This window comes from Anomaloglossus baeobatrachus, chromosome 2 (genome assembly GCF_048569485.1).
Source record: "Anomaloglossus baeobatrachus isolate aAnoBae1 chromosome 2, aAnoBae1.hap1, whole genome shotgun sequence".
In the NCBI taxonomy this organism is placed as follows: domain Eukaryota; kingdom Metazoa; phylum Chordata; class Amphibia; order Anura; family Aromobatidae; genus Anomaloglossus; species Anomaloglossus baeobatrachus.
The window spans coordinates 689,623,133-689,641,574 of record NC_134354.1 but is presented as its reverse complement, the minus strand read 5'-3'; the positions used below and the strand labels follow the sequence as shown (position 1 = coordinate 689,641,574).

General features: G+C 47.3%; 1 protein-coding gene across 1 annotated transcript in view; it reads left to right on the top strand.

Moving 5' to 3' along the window:
• Window positions 1-13,811, top strand: part of SP1 (Sp1 transcription factor) — a 107,839-nt gene extending 94,028 nt beyond the window's left edge. The window contains 6 exon segments of the mRNA XM_075333913.1: window positions 5,901-5,945; window positions 5,948-6,068; window positions 7,331-7,530; window positions 9,141-9,271; window positions 9,273-9,335; window positions 9,337-13,811. Of these exon segments, the coding sequence (XP_075190028.1) occupies window positions 5,901-5,945; window positions 5,948-6,068; window positions 7,331-7,530; window positions 9,141-9,271; window positions 9,273-9,335; window positions 9,337-9,459 (683 nt within the window). The 3' untranslated portion in view covers window positions 9,460-13,811.
• The last annotated feature ends 4,631 nt before the right edge of the window (window positions 13,812-18,442 follow it).

Sequence of the window (18,442 nt, the reverse complement as noted above, 5' to 3'; positions counted from 1 at the left end):
ATGCTTGGTAAAAGTAAGTAGACTCGACCAGGTGGGTGCCTGACACACCTGCTGAGCCGTAGCCTGGTGCCGTAATGCCCAGGATGCACCCACGGCTCTGGTAGAATGGGCCTTCGGCCTTGAGAGAACCAGAAGCCCAGTAGAACTGTAGGTTTCAAGAATTGGTTCCTCGAGCCCCCGAGCAAGGGTGGATCTGGAAGCTTGCGACTGTTTACGCCGACCAGCGACAAGGACAAAGAGTGCATCCGGGTGGCGCAGGAGCGCCATGCGGGAAGTAGAACCTGAGTGGTCTCACCAGAACCAACAGATGCAAATCTTTCTGAAATTGATGGACTGGACGAGGACACAAAGAAGGTGAGGTGATATCCTGATTGATATGAAAATGGGATACCACCTTAGGGAGAAATTCCGGAACCGGACGCAGAACTACCCTGTCCTGGTGAAGGACCAGGAAGGGAGTTTGTATGAGAGCGTTGCTAGCTCGGAAACTCTCCTAAGAGACGAGACCGTTACTAGAAGGCCACTTCCCGTGAAAAACGGGAAGGGAGACATCCTTCAAAGGCTCGAAAGGCGGCATCTGGAGAGCAATTAGAACCTTGTTCAGATCTCAGGGCTCTAACGGCCGCTTGTACGGAGTGCTGAGAAGACAAACTCCCCGTAGGAACGTGCGTACCTGAGGAAGTCGTCGTTTCTGAAAAAATACAGATAGCGCTGAGACTTGTCCCTAAAGGGAACTGAGCGACAACCCATTTTCCTACCTAGATTGCAGGAAGGAAGGAAACATAGACGATGCAACCGGCCAGGGAGAAACACCCTGCGCCGAGCACCGAGATAAGAACATCTTCCACGTCCTGTGGTCAATCTTGGCGGACGTTGGTATGCTAGCCTGTCTCATGGTGGCAACCACGTCCTGAGGTAATCCTGACGACAGTAGGTTCCAGGACTCAATGCCACACCATCCGGTTGAGGGCCGTAGAATTCAAATGGAAGAATGGCCCTTGAGACAGCCAGTCTGATTGGTCTGGTAGTGCCCCCGGTTAGCCTACCGTGAGGCACCACAGAACCGAGTACCACAACATCCTCGGCCCAATTTGTAGCGACGAGGATGGCGCGGCCGCAGTCGGTCTTGATCTAGCGCAGTACTCTGGGCAACAATGCCAGAGGTGGCACCTAAGGTAGCTGGAACTGCGACCAATGCTGAACTAAGGCGTTTGCCGCCAGAGCTCGATGATTGTGAAACCGTGCCATGAAGCTGGCACATTGTTGTTGTGCCGTGACGCCATTAGATCGACGTCCGGCCTCTGTCAGCGGCGCCAGATCTCCTGAAACCCGTCCGGGTGAGGAGACCATACTCTTTCGGCCACACCTCAGCGACTTAGGAAGTCAGCTTCCTAGTTTCCACACTTGGGATGTGAATTGTGGATATGGTGGATGCCGTGTCTTCCACCCACATCAGAACCTGCCGGACTTCCTGGAAGGCTTGCCGGTTGCGCGTTCTTCCTTGGTGGTTGATGTATGCCACCGCTGTGGAGCTGTCCCGACTGAAGTCGGATATGCTTGCTTTCCAGCCGCTGTTGGAAGGATTGTAGGGCAAGATACACTGCTCTGTGTTCAAGAACATTGATCTGAAGAGTGGACTCTTGCTGAGTCCACGTACCCTGAGCGCTGTAGTGGAGAAAAACTGCTCCCCACCCTGATAGACTCGCCTCTGTCGTAACTATCGCCCAGGACGGGGATAGGAAGGACCTTCTTTTGACCAAGAGGTGAGAAGAAGCCACCACCGAAGAGATTCCTTGGCCGCCTGAGAAAGAACGACGGACTCTGTTGAGGAACGTCGACTCCTCGTCCCATTGGCGGAGAATGTCCCATTGTAGTGGACGCAGTAAAACTGCGCGAAAGGAACTGCCTCCATTGCTACCATCTTACGTAGGAAGTGCATGAGGCGTCTCAATGTGTGCGACTGGTTCTTAAAGAAGAGCTTGCAGCCCGTAGTGAATGCTGTTTGTCTAGCGGCAGCTTCACTATCGCTGAGAGAGTAAGAAACTCTATGCCTAGATATGTTATCGATAGGGTCGGGGTCGGATCTGACTTTAAAAAGTTGATGATCCACCCAAAACTCTAGAGAGTCTCCAGCGCAACGTTCGGGCAGTGTTGGCATGTTTCCTAAGAGAGTGCCTTGACAAGTAGATCGTCTAAATACGGGACCACAGAGTGACCCTGAGAGTGCAGGACTGTGACTACTGCTGCCCTGACCTTGGCGAAGACCAGTTGGACTGTCGCTAGCCGGACGGTAGAGCTACGAACAGAGGGTGTTCGTCTCCTATAACGAAGCGTAGAAACGCTAGTGCTCTGGATCAATCGGCACGTGTGGATAAGCATCCTTGATGCCTAATGATGCTAGGAAATATCCTTGGGACCTTGAGGCGATGACATGGCGGAGGGATTCCATCCGGAACCGCCTGGTGTCCACGAGCTTGCTGAGCATTTTTAGATCCAGAACGGGACGGAACGGCCGTTGTTATAGGTACCGCAAAGAATTTGGGGTAAAAACCGTGACCTTGTTCCTGAAGAGGAACGGGGGGTCATCACTCTTTCTGCCTGTAGAGTGCACCCTGTTTGCAGAAGAGCAGCGGCCCGGCCGGGAGGTGGAGAAATTCTGAAGAATCGAGTTGGAGGACGAGAAGTGAGCTCTATCCTGTACCCGTGAGACAGAATGTCTCACACTCAATGGTCATTGACCTATGGCCGCTAAATATCGCCAAGGCGGGAGAGCCTGCTACCGACCGAGGCCGCAAGTCATGAGGAAGCCGCCTTGGAAGCGGGTTTCAGACTGTCGCTTTTTTGGGCGAGACTGAGCCCGCTAAGAATCTTAGCTCCTCTGATCCTTTTGAGTCCACATTGGACGAGGAAAAATGGGACCTGCCCGAGCCTCGAAAAGGCCGAAAACCCCGACTGCCTCTTGCTCTGTTGGGGTTTGTTGTGTCCGAGCTGAGGAAAGGATGAATCCTTACCCCTGGACTGTTTGATGGTTACATCCAACGCTCACCAAACAGTCGGTCAGCAGAAAAAGGCAACTGGTTAGGCAACCTTTTTTGGAAGCAGACCAGGCTCTGCTTAAAAACACGGAGTAGCGGAGGCTACCGCCGCACGGTTCGCAGAGTCCAGGACAACCTGAATCGCGTAAGAAACAAATGCAGACATTTGAGAGGTTAAGGATGCCACCTGCGGCACAGATGTACGTGTAACCGTGTCAATCTGTGTAAGACAAGCTGAAATAGCTTGGAGTGCCCCAAGGGAGAGAATGTCGGAGCCAACGGTGCGCCGACAGCCTCATAGATGGCTTTCGACCAGAAATCCATCTGTCTGTCAGTGGTATCTTTGAGTTTGCAGTTCCATCTCCCACTGCAACTATGGATCTAGTTACAAGCCTGGAGATTGGAGGATGCCGCTCGGGACATGGGTCCAGTCCTTGACCAAGTCAGGGGACAGGGATAACGTGTATCCTAAGCCGTTTGGAGAAGCGCATATCTGGATAAGCGTGGTGTTCCTGGACTGCCTCTCTGAAGGCAGAGTGGTCCAGAAAAATACGTGAAGCTGACTCCTCCACTGGAGGAGCTGTGAGAATAACCCACATTCTATAGATGGACGCTATAAGATTATTTACTATGGCGTCACAATCAGGTGTATCCAGATTGAGAGCGGACTCAGGATCAGAATCCTGAGCCGCTACTTCCGCCTCATTACACAGCGAGTCCTTCTGTTAGGACCCTGATGAAACCGAGGCCGCTCATAGCGAGCCCACTTAGGCTGTCTGGGACTGACGTCCGTGCAGAAGCCGTGACTCTGGGATGCGTGTGACATTCCCGGAGCTGTTAGTTATTCACACTGAGGGGGGCCATGGATCAATGATTCAACAGTGCCCATATCGTGAGAGACATGTCCGGACTGCTAGGCTTCTAGTACCATAGCCATAGTCTCAGAAAAACTGTCAGTAAATACTGCAGACACCGTCCTCATCCCCTGGCCATTAGTGCATACAATGGGAGTCTATGTACCTGCCGGCCGTATAGCCGTACATGCTGTACCAGCTGTATAGAAAAACATGTGGTTCTGCACCTTTGTTTTACACAGAGAATATGCTGATAACTCCTCCGCATAATCCAGGAGGGTATATACAACGTGCGACCAAACAGTGCAATGTATATAGTACAAGCATATCTATAAGTGCACTTCTGCACTAGTGGGGTTAGCACCACAGGTGCTGCTTAACGCCTGTTGCAGCGATTGTGTGACTATCAGAATGCCAGGGTCTTCCACACTTGTCTCTGTATCGTACAGAAACTGACACTAATGGCTGCCGGTGTCCTTGTAGAGAAGGAAGCCGTGGGCGTGCCTGAGAAAGTGCGGGAATCCGGATTCACAGTGCACACAGTGAGAGGGGTGGAGTATGCAAAACATACTCCAGCTCTCAGCTCTGCTCTATGCAGCGTCACGCCCCTACCCTGACTGTCAGGGCTGTGGGCGGTAACGAAGGGAGACTAGGCCCAGAAGCCGGGGACTCGAGTTAACAGCGCGGCCGCCGTAAAAGCGCGGGGCCGCGCTTGAAGTCCCCGGCGCACCACAAGTGCCAGCCGCGCCGCAGTTCCAGCGGCCGGCGCGACCGATTCATAGAAGTGGCCAGCGTCCCGCCCCTCTCCTGACTGGCAGGTCTGGGGGCGGGAACGAACGGAAGCAGGCCGCAAAAGCCGGGGACTCTAGATATCAGCGCGGCCGCCGTAAAAGCGCGGGCCGCGCTGAAGTCCCCGGCGCACCACAAGTGCCCAGCCGCGCCGCTGCCAGCGGCCGGCGCGACCGATTCCTGGAAGTGGCCAGCGTCCCGCCCCTCTCCTGACTGGCAGGTCTGGGGGCGGGAACGAACGGAAGCAGGCCGCAAAAGCCGGGGACTCTATTATCAGCGCGGCCGCCGTAAAAGCGCAGGCCGCGCTGAAGTCCCCGGCGCACTACAAGTGCCAGCCGCGCCGCAGTCCCAGCGGCCGGCGCGACCAATTCCCATAAGTGAGCCTGCTTCAGCAAAGCTGAATGAGGCCATGGCACAGGGCGCCGCAGCGCTGATGTCCCCCGGCCGCACTACAACACCCAGCATGCTGCGGTGTGAGCGCCAAATGCACGGGGACACAGAGTACCTTGAGGAAGCAGGGCCATGTCCCTGATGTACTCCGCTCCATCCAGCATCTTCTCCAGGGGCTGTAGATGGAGCACGGTCTCAGTGCCTGGAGACCGGTAAATCCCACTTCACCCAGAGCCCTGTAAAAAGGGATGGGGAAGGAATCAGCATGTGGGCTCCTGCCGCCGTACCCGCAATGGGGTACCTCAACCTTACAAACACCTCCGACATACAGTGGGGTGAGAAGGGAGCATGCTGGGGACACTATATGTGTCCTCTTTTCTTCCATCCGACATAGTCAGCAGCTGCTGCTGACTAAAAAGTGGAGCTATGCGTGGATGTGTTGCCTCCTTCGCACAAAGCACAAAACTGGTGAGCCAGTGATCCCACTGGGGGTGTATAGCCAGAAGGGGAGGGGCCCTTACACTTTTAAGTGTAATACTTTGTGTGGCCTCCAGAGGCAATAGCTATACACCCAATTGTCTGGGTCTCCCAATGGAGCGACAAAGAAAACTTGTTTTCTCTCCATCTAATCTTATAGATTACTCTACTCTTCACCGCTGCTGTCTGCCCTCCATCCATTACATTGACAATATTGATAGGCTTTCTTCTTGCATTGGTTCCTTATCTAGCAGGGTCATAAACTGGAGCCATCTTTGTAATCTATTGCTTATTGGCTTGTGCCTGAGAAAGTTCAAAGACACAATTTTTTTTTTTTTTTCCCCTTCCAAAATAGGAGACGGAACCAGTCACTTAAGCATTCATGCTGCTGGTGCTGACGGTTACACGATGATCATTCTGCCATGGAGGAGGGTGAAACCAGTCCAGACCCCCAACCCCTACCTGGACGGAGAATGCGCAGAGAGGCTTGTACTTGTCCTTACTGTAAAGACAGCGAGGGAAGGTAAGGTTACCAGGAACAATGTGATGTGACTAGGAAATGTTTAGTGCTGTCGAACACCATGTAAACTTCAGTGGAGTTGTATAATCCAACCATGTAAACTTCAGTGGAGTTGTATAATCCCGAACATGCTGTTATCTTGACATGGATGTGTTCACATACTGATGGAGAAATTAAAGGGAACCTGTCCGGTCAAAAAAGCGTTCTGACCTACAAGCAGCAGCCTGTGTGAGCTATTAACCCCTTCCTACCAATCCCTGTGTTATATTGTGTAATATGAAAGTAATAAAATGATGTTTAATTACTTTCATGCTCCCTATGTAAATGATAGTGTCTCTAGAACCCATGGGCGTCTCGTTGCCCTGTGGGCGTCTACATGCTTTCCATGGTATCACGCCCCTGTTGGCGTGATGCCATGGATCTACATCAACGGCGTGACCGTCACTCCTTTAGAATCTCGCGCATGCGCGCTCTTATCATTCTCGCTCACCTCATCCTGGTGCTTGTTGTCGGCTTCTGACGTGCACTGAGCATGCTCAGAAGACTCCTGCGTTCCGGTCATGCGCAGTGCGCGTCAGAAGCAGAGAAGCAAGCGCTAGGATGAGGAGGCGGTGAGAATGGTAAGCGCACGCGAGATTCTAAAGTAGCGACGGGAACGTCGCTGATGTGGGCGTGATGCCATGGATTTACAAGGGAGTGATACCATGGAAAGCATGTAGACGCCCACAGGGCGAATTGGACACCCCATGGGGCTAGAGACCCTATCATTTACATTGGGAATATGAAAGTAATAAAACGTTATTTTATTTCTTTCATATTACACAATATAACACAGGGATTGGTAGGAAGGGGTTAATAGCTCACACAGGCTCCTGCTTGTAGGTCAGAACGCTTTTTTGACCTGACAGGTTCCCTTTAACCAGTAATAGTCACCCACTGAATCCCATAGGTTTGTCTGCTGAATGTACAGCTTTCCCTTTCATTGTTTTTTCTCAGAACACAACTTATGGACTTGTTTAGTGGTTTGTGATATCGGTGCCGTGTACAGGGACATCGCTGTTGTCAGTGGAGGATCAAAGCTGATTGTCTCCAGTTTTACAATAGGATTTTATCTAAAGGCTCCCATACACATTAGACAAATCAGCCAGCCCGTCAATTTTGGTTAGATTTCAGTCTATACGGCCTCCTGACTTTTTATAATAAATTGGGTTCTCGCGGAGTGTCATGAAATAGTAGTAGTTTTAATTTTTATATTGTCTTCTCAGGAGTTCAGGTGATCCAGGGAAGAAAAAGCAGCACATATGTCATATCCCCGGCTGTGGCAAAGTTTATGGAAAGACATCCCACCTGAGGGCCCACCTGCGTTGGCATACAGGAGAAAGACCTTTCGTTTGCACTTGGGTGTTCTGCGGAAAGCGTTTCACACGAAGTGACGAATTGCAGAGGCACAAGCGTACCCACACTGGTGAGTTGTGTAGTAGTAATGCAGGATTGTTTTCCTGTGCAGTCATTACTGCCATATTCTGATTATAGATAATAATTATTGCACAAAAAAGACAAAAAAAAATGGTTGCAATGTCTAGTGGAGCTTACTAAAGATGTAAAGCTTCCATATGTGAGAAGACAGTTTACAATACCCTAGAGGAGGGAAAAAAATAGCGTTCAGGGTCCTTATTCCTTGTTCAAATGATTATTAGGTTTGTAGGTAACAAATCTTGAAATCATGCGTTAGAAAAATTTAAGGACATATAGATAGTGAATTTTCTTAACCTTGATATTACTAAGTCATGTGTAAACCGGTATAAAATCTTCCATGATTTCAGGGTTGCTGTATTACTTATATAAATCATTGCCTTAATTAAGGCTGGATTCACATAGTATTTGCCCCTACGTACATTGGTGCGATCTGGACTTGCATTCGAGCACCCTTGCATAACAGGCTTCGGGTGCATGAACTCACAGGGCCATTGACTATAATGATGCAGACTGAATCAGTGAGCTCGTCCGTGCATCATTTTTGGCACATCTTGAGCTCTCGCTTATTGTCACAGTACAACAAAGGGATTCTGAAAGTACACACAGGCTGCCATTGTTCTTGGTAGCAAGAGTCCTGTTTACACATGACTAGGGATGAGCAGATCCGTGGAAGTTCAGGATCGGCCGAACTTTAGGTATAAGTTCAGTTCGAGACTCTGACTTGACACCGAATCATATATAGGTTAATGGAACCTGAACTTCTGAGCTGTAAAAGTATCGCATTTACGGCTATGGGCTGAAAAAAAAAAACGCAAAGTGATGCAATTGCCCTGCAAACAAATGTGGATAAGGAATAAATAAAAACTGACTTGGGGTCCCCTCTAGTTTTGATAACAGCGCTGATAACGCAACAGCTGCAGGCGCCAACCCTCAGCTGTCAGCTTATATTTTGGCTGGTTATCAAAATAGAGGGGACCCCATGTCTGTTTGTAAAAATTATTTAAATAAAGTTAAAACAAATAGACTTGAGCTCCACCCTATTTTTGACAACTAGTCAATAATTGGAAAGCTTTGAGACTGTCGGTAGCCATGATATCGGGCTATTGTGAGACTGTCTTGCAGTGTAGACTCAGGCTTACCCGTTGCATTAATACAGATAGTTTTATGATGCAATGCATTTTTTATTTTAAATGTAACAAGTAAATCTAATTTAAAGGGGTTGTCCAGGGTGTTTACATTAATGGCCTCATCCATATCTGGAGGGGGGTGTGGTGCCCGCTACCCCTCCAGATCAGCTGTGGTGGCGGCCAGATGCGCTCGAGTTGTTTAGATGCTCCGCAGTATAGTGGCCATGGTCAGGTACTGCACATCACCCCGTATTAGCTGTGCAGCTGCAGCCACCATATGCAGTTGGACTGTGCTCTTAACTCCACTCTGCAGCTGATCACATCCGGCAGATGCCCGACAAATAAGTGTTATAAACTAACGTTGCGTTGGCTCAGGCTCAGTGCGATCTGCAGGCTGTAATATAAGCTAGGAATTTGGAACCTTTTCTTTGACCGTGTAATATATCTTGCTCCTCCATCTACTCTATAACAGGTGAGAAGAAGTTCGTGTGTCCAGAGTGTCCAAAGCGATTTATGAGAAGCGATCACTTGTCCAAGCATATAAAGACACATCAAAATAAGAAGGGGCAGTCCGGACCAATAACCATGACAACAGTAACAATGGGAAACGGGGGCAGGCTCTGATGGAAGTGCTGCCTCCACTCCCACCCCACAGGCCCTCATCACCCACCAATATGGTAGCCATGGAAGCAATATCTCCTGAAGGCATTGCCCGACTCGCCAGCAGCGGCATCAACGTCATGCAAGTGGCAGACCTGCAGTCTATCAATATCAGCGGCAATGGCTTCTGAGGGGCCTTGTTCAGGCAGGACTGTAAATAATTGGGCGAATGTGTATTGGATGGGGATTGGAGTTTTGGGCTATGAAAGAATGATGGGTCCAAGCGCATATACATGGAAAGTGTCAAGTGTCTGTTGTGACATGGAAGTTTGTGCCAACTTCTCTTCCCAGCCCCCTCCTGGGGAGACTCCGTGCTCTGTAGCAGGTTTCTTGTTTTGTTTTTTTTTCCCCTTTTCCATTCTCAATAATTAACAATATATTAGATATCTACAGGGCTTCCTGTTTGGAAGGAAAGTAACCATGTATTTGTATAAATGTAAAACTTCCAGCTATTAAACCTTGATTGTGGCCGAGCTCAATACCACCTGACAGGAGAACCAGCGCTCGCCCCTGACGAGGTGACGGCTGTGACGAGCTTTGCCAGGACTTATCTATCTTCCTTTTTTATTATAAATATATATATATAAAAATATTTCTATTTTCTTATATTTTCAAAAACAGAGGAAAACTAAGGTACATCCTGTAAACGTTAAAACTTTATAATTATTGTCAAAGCAATACATTTTTAACAAGACACATATATATAGAGGATATTGAAATATGGAATTTAAGAAGAAAAAATGCCAAAAAAAATGTAATGTTATAACAAGTGCTTAGACCAAAACTTACTCTGGTCGCTTTGCATAGCCTTATCTTGTTAGATATTCTTTTCTAAGCAGATTGTCATCTACATTACATTTCAGTCTTTTACTGGGATTCTGTACAATTCCCCCCCCCCCCCCCTCGTTTTCTTTTCACAAAGTCATATTTCCAATGTGCAGGAGAAATAGTACCGCTATATGGTGGTCACAAGCACTCTGTCTAATGAAGTCTGTCTGCGTCATGTACGAGCTATCCGTTGCTCTATGGCTCTGGCGTGTTGCATGAAAATATGAAACATCTAGTAAATGTATACATGGCGCATAGAAATACAGAGTCTAAACTGATATTTTAGGATTTCTTGGCACTTGCATGGTCCTGGCAAGAAGCAATAGAAATCCTCTGGAGAGTCGCACACCGGAATAATGAACACATTGGCCCATTCACTTTCTTTTAAAGGTGGTGCTGCACTATGTAACTTTTAGTGGGTTTTTTATTTTACCGTTTGCTCTGACTGGGGGATCACAGAACAGTCCTTGTCGCCATCACTGAATTGGATGCAATATCTTTGAATATGTAGAGAAATCTTGACCTTGAATGTTTTATAATGGCGCAATGATAGTACCCGGTCTGCATGTGTCTACGTCTCGTTTGCTCATGTTCTGGAACCTTTGCAAAACGTTGGCGGAGTAGAGGAAATTTATATCATTTTTATATTTTGTTTGTTAAAGAAATTGATTTGTGTACATAATTTTATTTTATATTTTACTAATTTGGAAATAATTTGTTTAGCGGCGTCCACCTACATAATTTTTATATGAAATTACACACACAGCTTACATGCAAACACAAGTATTTTTATACAGTGCTTTACCCCATCCCGGGGTATTTCCTCCCTTAGATATGTGTAAGGTAGATGTTTGCGGATCTCTCGAGGCCATGGTGTATGATACGAATCAGTCCGTCGTGGAGGTCGGCTTTAATATGAGACATAAGGATGGATGCGCTTGTGGGAGATGTTGTGTGTTCTTGTTTTTTCAATGACCGTGCCTTAATCTTATCATTACGTGGCTAGACCATGAATGATTATTATATAAGGGGACAAGTTGGATCATTTACAAGCTATGCATAATTGTCAGCCGTTGTCACTTATTGTACATCACACTTTTTTTTTAAAGTCTTGAGTAAAATGCCCCCTCCCACTTCAGTAAAGTCGTGTCTTGCACATTGTACCTGATTCTTGGCATCAATATCTGTTTTTATTTTAATCCTATGACTTGTGACCTCCATATAACTATTTCTTGTAAATAAATTGCTTTCTATATCTGTCAGAGGCTCCAGGTTTATCACTTTGCCCTGCAATTAGATGGGAGTCCAGAAAACCCATAACCTTCCATATGGATCTCCAGAAAGTTTTATTCTATTTTCTGAAATTTCACCCAGCACCCTATTTATTTTCTCACTTGGCTCATATAAATCTGTGATCTGTTTTATACAAATGTAATGGCAGCCAAACAAACTGCTCATCTTCTAGTCGTATCTTTAGTATATCATTAATGGTTAACCTTGAGAAAAGGTAAGTGCCTGATTGCTATGGGAAAGCGATCCTATGTACCAATTTGAATAAAGTTGCAATCATGTATGTGAATTACTGCTCCATTCGTTGTCTATAAAATCTACAGCGGAGTACCGCGCTTGACTATATTATTAGTTCCATTGACTGAGAATGGACAGACAATCCACAATGTGACTGCTGCTTCATGAGAATGGGGGTCCTGTGTACCCTTATTGAACAGTTTAAGTCCCAGCAGTCAAGACACTTCCTTTTCTGTGGATAGGTGATAAGTTAATTGTAGGACAACCCCTTTAAATTGAATCTGTCATCAGGTTTTTGCCACATAATCTTGGAACAGCCAAAAGTAGAGACAGAGACCCTGATTCCACTGATGTCACATACTGGGCTGATGCAGTTTCATCAGCAGGATAATATCATTGGATAATTTGTAAACCTGCTGCCATGTCTGAGCTCTATAGAAGGCCGGTTTCACACATCCGACATTTCGCTGCTTTGCCGGATCCGTCATACTTCAGTACAGTACAATGTGACGGCATGTGACCAGAGCTTGTTGCGATGCCATTGTACTGTATTGCACTGTACTGGAGTGTGACTGATCCGGCAAAGTGGCAAAATGCTGGATATGTGAAACCAGCCTCATCCCACCACTGATTGGCAGCTTTTGGTGTGTGCTGTGCATAGGCAGAAAGCTACTAATTGGTGGTGGTGGTGGCGGCGGCGTTATACATGGCATTTATCGCACTGCTAGGTCTGCAGTCGAGAATACAGTAAATATCAAAACTGCAGCAAGTAGCCCAGTAAGTGATAAATTAATAGAATTGGGGTCTCTACCCTTACATGATGCTGCTCTCAGATGGGATAATTTTGTCAGTAAACGTGAACAAAGACATTTATTAACAGATTTCTTAAAGTAGAAGATTAGGAAAACAACCCTTCTGTTCGTCGCCTCTTCTGTTTTTTTTTTGCATTTTGGCTCCTTTCATATGAGTGTGACTGAACTGTGATCTGAGCCCTTGGAGGGGAGGACAGGATAACATGTTAGGACCTGTAGGTGATAGGGGCTGTTACTGACCCATAGTTGGTTCCTCCAAAAGAAAAGTAGTGAGGTTGAGGTATCCTAGTGAGCTGTAAGTTATAGGAGGGCTGGATAGCGTCTTAATATAGTCATACTCCTATTCAGCCATCTTCACCGATGGTAGATATTACTGGAAAGAATAAGACTGCATTTCAACCTATTTTAAGTATGCTGAGAACAATGAGGAGTCTGAGCACAGAACGATATATTATCGATCGTTCTGTGCTCATGGGACGTGAGAGGCCTGTCTCTACAGGCTATTGACAGCATATCGGCGGTTGTTTTAAGGCTACCATTAGTCAGCGTAAACAGGTCCTAATGTTAAAGAAGCTCGGAAACAAGAAAACGTTCTTGCAAAGAGCCCTAATGGTAATTGTGGTTCTCCGAAAACTGTCCAGAAGCTGAGCTTAGAGAGGTCAGAGAATAGAGGGCTACATCTTGTCTGTTCAGTGATCTGTAGGTTCTGCTGCCTAAAAATGAAATGGATCTGAGCACATAACTGGGCTTCCACATAAGTGTCAATGATGAAGAGCAAAGCATTCCTTGTTCAGAGTATCTGGCTGCCAGGGCTTCAGAATTATGTGACGTTTTATGTACTGTAGTTTAAATTGGTCCTTTGTAAGTTGAGGGTCATCACTCAATATGATCGAGCCCAATTATAGGATGTATGGGTACAATTCTGCTACAAGTGTTGGTGAGTCCTGGACTCCAGTCTGATGAGCGGATGACAGTAAATGTACATAGTGTTGATTTCTTCTGTCAGTTTTGTATTTGTACTATGCTAAATTTATCAAATCTATTCTGCTGCTTACTTTCATTCTTGCGCAGTATTCTTCAAGCCATTAACGTTTCTAAAACCTCTGGGAATGTATAAACTGTGCCTAAAACTCTAACCCTGGCAATAAGTAAAAGCTAAACTTTGTAATGTTCTAATTTTTTTTTTTCTCAATCCTGGTGTAATATGGGAAGCATTTTAAAACCATTTTGTACAAAGGTGACAATTACTGTAGTTTATAACTCATTTGTAAACTTAATTAATTTTTGTTTTTAATAAAGTCTCTTTAAGAGCTCTATCACATCTGGTGTTTTGTGCCCTTTAGTTATCTCTCATTGTATTTCTACTTAAGTGTGAAAAAGTTAAGCCATTTAAACATTTATGACCTGTTACCATAGATGTTAAAAGATCAGCTATAGTATTAAAATCACTAAGGCTGGGTTGCAATATGTAGCAGGCTTAGGTAATGTATACATCAGGGGTCTCAAACTCGGCTGGGTGTTTGGGCCGCACAGAGGAAAAAATAATTTGGGGGGGCCGCATTCTTTGCAGGACAAAGTGACATTTTTCTTGGTACCATATATAATATAATTTTTTTTTTTTTACACACACCTTGGGATCACTGATTTTGAACATTTTCACTTGTTTATTAAAGCAAATGTGCACATTCTTTAAATATAAAAAAAATTGTGTTTTTTTTTTATTTTTTTTCTTTTTACATTTTATTCCTTTCTTGTAACTAATAGTCTTACAATTAGCACTATATAGAAATTTTGACCAACATCTTTTAGTAATGTTCCCCATCTTGTAACGTGCCCATCCTTGTCCCCTTGTTGCATTGTGCCCCATCCTAGTCCCCATCCCACAGTAATGTGCTCATCCTTGTCCCTATACTAAAGTAATGTTCCAAATCCTTGTCCCCTTGTAGAAATGTACCCCATCCTATAGTAATGTCCCCAGCCTTGTCCCCATCTTATCCTAATGTGCCCATCCTGTACTGTGTTCATCCTTGACCCCATCCTATAGTAATGTCACCAATCTATACAGTAGTAATGTGTCCATCCTTGTCCCCAATCTATACAGTAGTAATGTGTCCATCCTTGTCCCCATCTTATAGTAATGTTTCCCATCCTTGTCCCCTTGTAGCAATGTCCCCATTCTATAGTAATGTGCCAACCTTGTCCCTATCCTATAGTAATGTCCCCAGCCTTATCCCTATTCTATAGTACGGTATCCCATCCTTGTCCCCTTGTAGTAATGTCCCTATCCTGTAGTAATGTCGCCATCCTAGTCCCCATCCTATAATAATGTGCCCATCCTAGTCCCATCCTATAGTAATGTCCTCAGCCTTGTCTCCATTCTATAGTAAGAATGTCCTCATCCTATAGTAATAATGTCTTAATCCTATAGTACTGTCCCCAGCCTTATCCCCATCCCATAGTAATGTGTGCACTTTGTCCCCATCCTGTAGTAATTGGGGGGATGAAGGGGGGGGCAGTGGCTAGAACTCACCGATCGCTCCCCTCACCTTCCACAGACTCCGGAGTGAAGCTGAGGGGAGTGGTCTCCGGCCCCAGATCCACAGTAATTAGAGAGACCGGCCTTGTGACCGATCTGTCCAATCAGAGCTGGGGGCGGGTGAAAGAGGTCACCCAGCTCCAGCCAATGATCAGGACTATAGCTGCACTGACCATGGCTGGATTTCAATGTTTCAACCATTTTCAATGGCTAAAACATTAGTGGCTGTGATTGGCTGACGAACGCCGCTCAGCCAATCACAGCCTCCGTAGGTCTGGGGAGGAGACACCACCTCTCCTGAGGTCCCCTCCTCCCCGAATCTAAGGTATTTGCAAAGCGATCGCAGCCAGCGGGGCTCCGAAGCTGCGATTTCGCCATGACGTACTGGGTATGTCATGGGTCCTTAAGTACCAGGGAGCCATAATGTACCCAGTACGTCATAGGTCGCTAAGGGGTTAATTTGCCATCACACACACCATTTGTCTCACCTGTCCCGCGTTCCCTCGGCTGCCTCATTTCTGCTTCGGGCGGCCCCCAGGCCCGTGCCCCTGTTCACAATAGCGGCAGGGGTCGCAACCACTGTCAGTGATTTATGTCAGATGATTGTGTTGCTGTCGCCAGAGCAAAACATTCATCTGACATAAAGCGCCGACACTGGCTGCGGCCCCTGCCGCGATTGTGAACAGGGGCACGGGCCTGGGGGCCGCACGAAGCAGCCTGAGGGGCTGCGTGTTTGAGACCCCTGGTGTACATGATGTCTTTTTCAGGCGGATTCCAGTTGGAAAAAAGTACACAAAAATAACGAACATGGTGCATGTGTTCAGTCTTTTTGCTACTTTTAAGCACTTCAGTGTTTGGAAACTATGAGGTTATAAGAAGCCGCATGTTCTTTCCTCACCACTATAGTGACAAGTAAAGGAAAAAGACAGTAGTGACGGAGCTGCCGCTAAGAAACAACTGAACTTAGGAAAAAGTCATCCAGCGTTTTCATGAAGCAAACTTTGCTTAGGAAAAACTCACATACCCTCACTAGCACTGCACATGCCCCTACTGTTACAGAAGCAGTGCAATTATTTCTTCTTTCTTTTCATATCCTGCTAAGCAGTCCCCCCCCCCCCCCCCCAGTATTTCCTTTTTATGGTTGCCCTCTTCTTTTTCTTTCTCCAGTCACCCTCCACAAGCACACTCTCCATCCTATTAGGGACAGGAAACATAAAGGGGTTAAATGGTGCCTCCGGACAGTGGTTTTCCTGTTCCTAATGAGATATGGAAGACATTAATTTCCTGGTGTAAGTCCAACCCTCTGGATCCGGTCAACCCCAATGTGACTCAGATCCTGGACTTTCTCCAGAATGGACTAGAAAAGGGCCTCAAACCTAGCATCCTCTAGGTACAGGTTTCAGCCTTGTTCTATTAGAACCTTGCAAACCATCATTGGATTAAGATGTTCTTAACATCGGGATCTAATGATTGCCCTTAGGCTGGACTCACACGAGCGTATGGCATCCAATACGATATGCTAATGACCCCCGGCTCAGGCTCTGCTGCGAGCGTGAGCCGAGTGTCATGCAACTGTGACCCGATCCTGCAATCGGGTCACAGCTGCGAAGCTCAGGGCGGGTGCCGGTACGAGAGGGAGGGGTTAATTCCCCCCCCCCCCCATCTCTTCCATTGTCAGCCTGTGCGTATATCACACTGCACTGGGATAACATCCGAGTGCAGTCCGATGTATCTCTCGCACCCATTAACTTGAATGGGTGCGAGAGATATGGCTCTCGCAGAAAATCCCAGCGTGCTGCTACTTTTCATGCATCCACAATCTCCCTCTGTGAGGTAAATCCGGAGATATGACGATAAATCATGATATTCAAGTTATGTCAGGAAGCCCTCTCCTGGTGTCACCCCCCCCCCTTTCCTTCACACAACTCCTTCAATCAGAAAATTTACCACAGGGATAAACGGTTTGTTTAGCAGATAGGTGTCAAAGGAACTGGTCTGTGTTCCACTAAGGGTACCTTCACACTTAGCGATGCAGCAGCGATCCGACCAGCGATCTGACCTGGTCAGGATCGCTGCTGCATCGCTACATGGTCGCTGGTGAGCTGTCAAACAGGCAGATCTCACCAGCGACCAGTGAACAGCCCCCAGCCAGCAGCGACGTGCAAGCGACGCTGCGCTTGCACGGAGCCGCCGTCTGGAAGCTGCGGAGACTGGTAACTAAGGTAAACATCGGGTATGGTTACCCGATGTTTACATTAGTTACCAGTGTGAGCAGGGAGCCGCGCACACTGAGCGCTGGCTCCTTGCTCTCCTAGCTACAGTACACATCGGGTTAATTAACCCGATGTGTAATGCAGCTACATGTGCAGAGAGCAGGGAGCCGCGCACACTGCTTAGTGCTGGCTCCTTGCTCTCCTAGCTGCTGTACACATCGTGTTAATTAACCCGATGTGTACAGCAGCTACATGTGCAGAGAGCCGGAGCCGGCAGCACAGGCAGCGTGAGAGCTGCAGAGGCTGGTAACTAAGGTAAATATCGGGTAACCACCTTGGTTACCCGATGTTTATCTTGGATACAGCTTACCTCAGCTGTCAGACGCCGGCTCCTGCTCCCTGCTCGCTTCATTTGTCGCTCTCTTGCTGTCACACACAGCGATCTGTGTGTCACAGCAGGAGAGCGGCTTTGAAGAAAACGAACCAGGGCTGTGTGTAACGAGCAGCGATCTCGCAGCAGGGGCCAGATCGCTGCTCAGTGTCACACACAGCGAGATCGCTAATGAGGTCACTGCTGCGTCACAAAAAGCGTGACTCAGCAGCGATCTCGGCAGCGAGCTCGCTGTGTGTGAAGCACCCCTTACACCTCCAACAGCCATCTCCTCTGATATGGAGATTAGATGACTTGGGAACAATGGACGCAGGATGACCCCCTGCCGTCACCCTGTAACAAGAGTTGTATCTCATTATAAGGCTATGGAACTATCCAGACAGAACGACTCCAGTAAAAAATGGTTCATATCTCGCAAGCCATATTTCCGATAAATATGGCAACCATAAAAATGGTGTCTCCGCATGCGGACGATGCTGGCACACCCTTTTCTTTGTCGCTCCATTGGGAGACCCAGACAATTGGGTGTATAGCTACTGCCTCCGGAGGCCACACAAAGTATTACACTCAAAAGTGTAAGGCCCCTCCCCTTCTGGCTATACACCCCCAGTGGGATCACTGGCTCACCAGTTTTGTGCTTTGTGCGAAGGAGGTCAGACATCCACGCATAGCTCCACTGTTTAGTCAGCAGCAGCTGCTGACTATATCGGATGGAAGAAAAGAGGGCCCATACTAAAGGGCCCCCAGCATGCTCCCTTCTCACCCCACTCTTGTCGGGTGTTTAAGGTTGAGGTATCCATTGCGGGT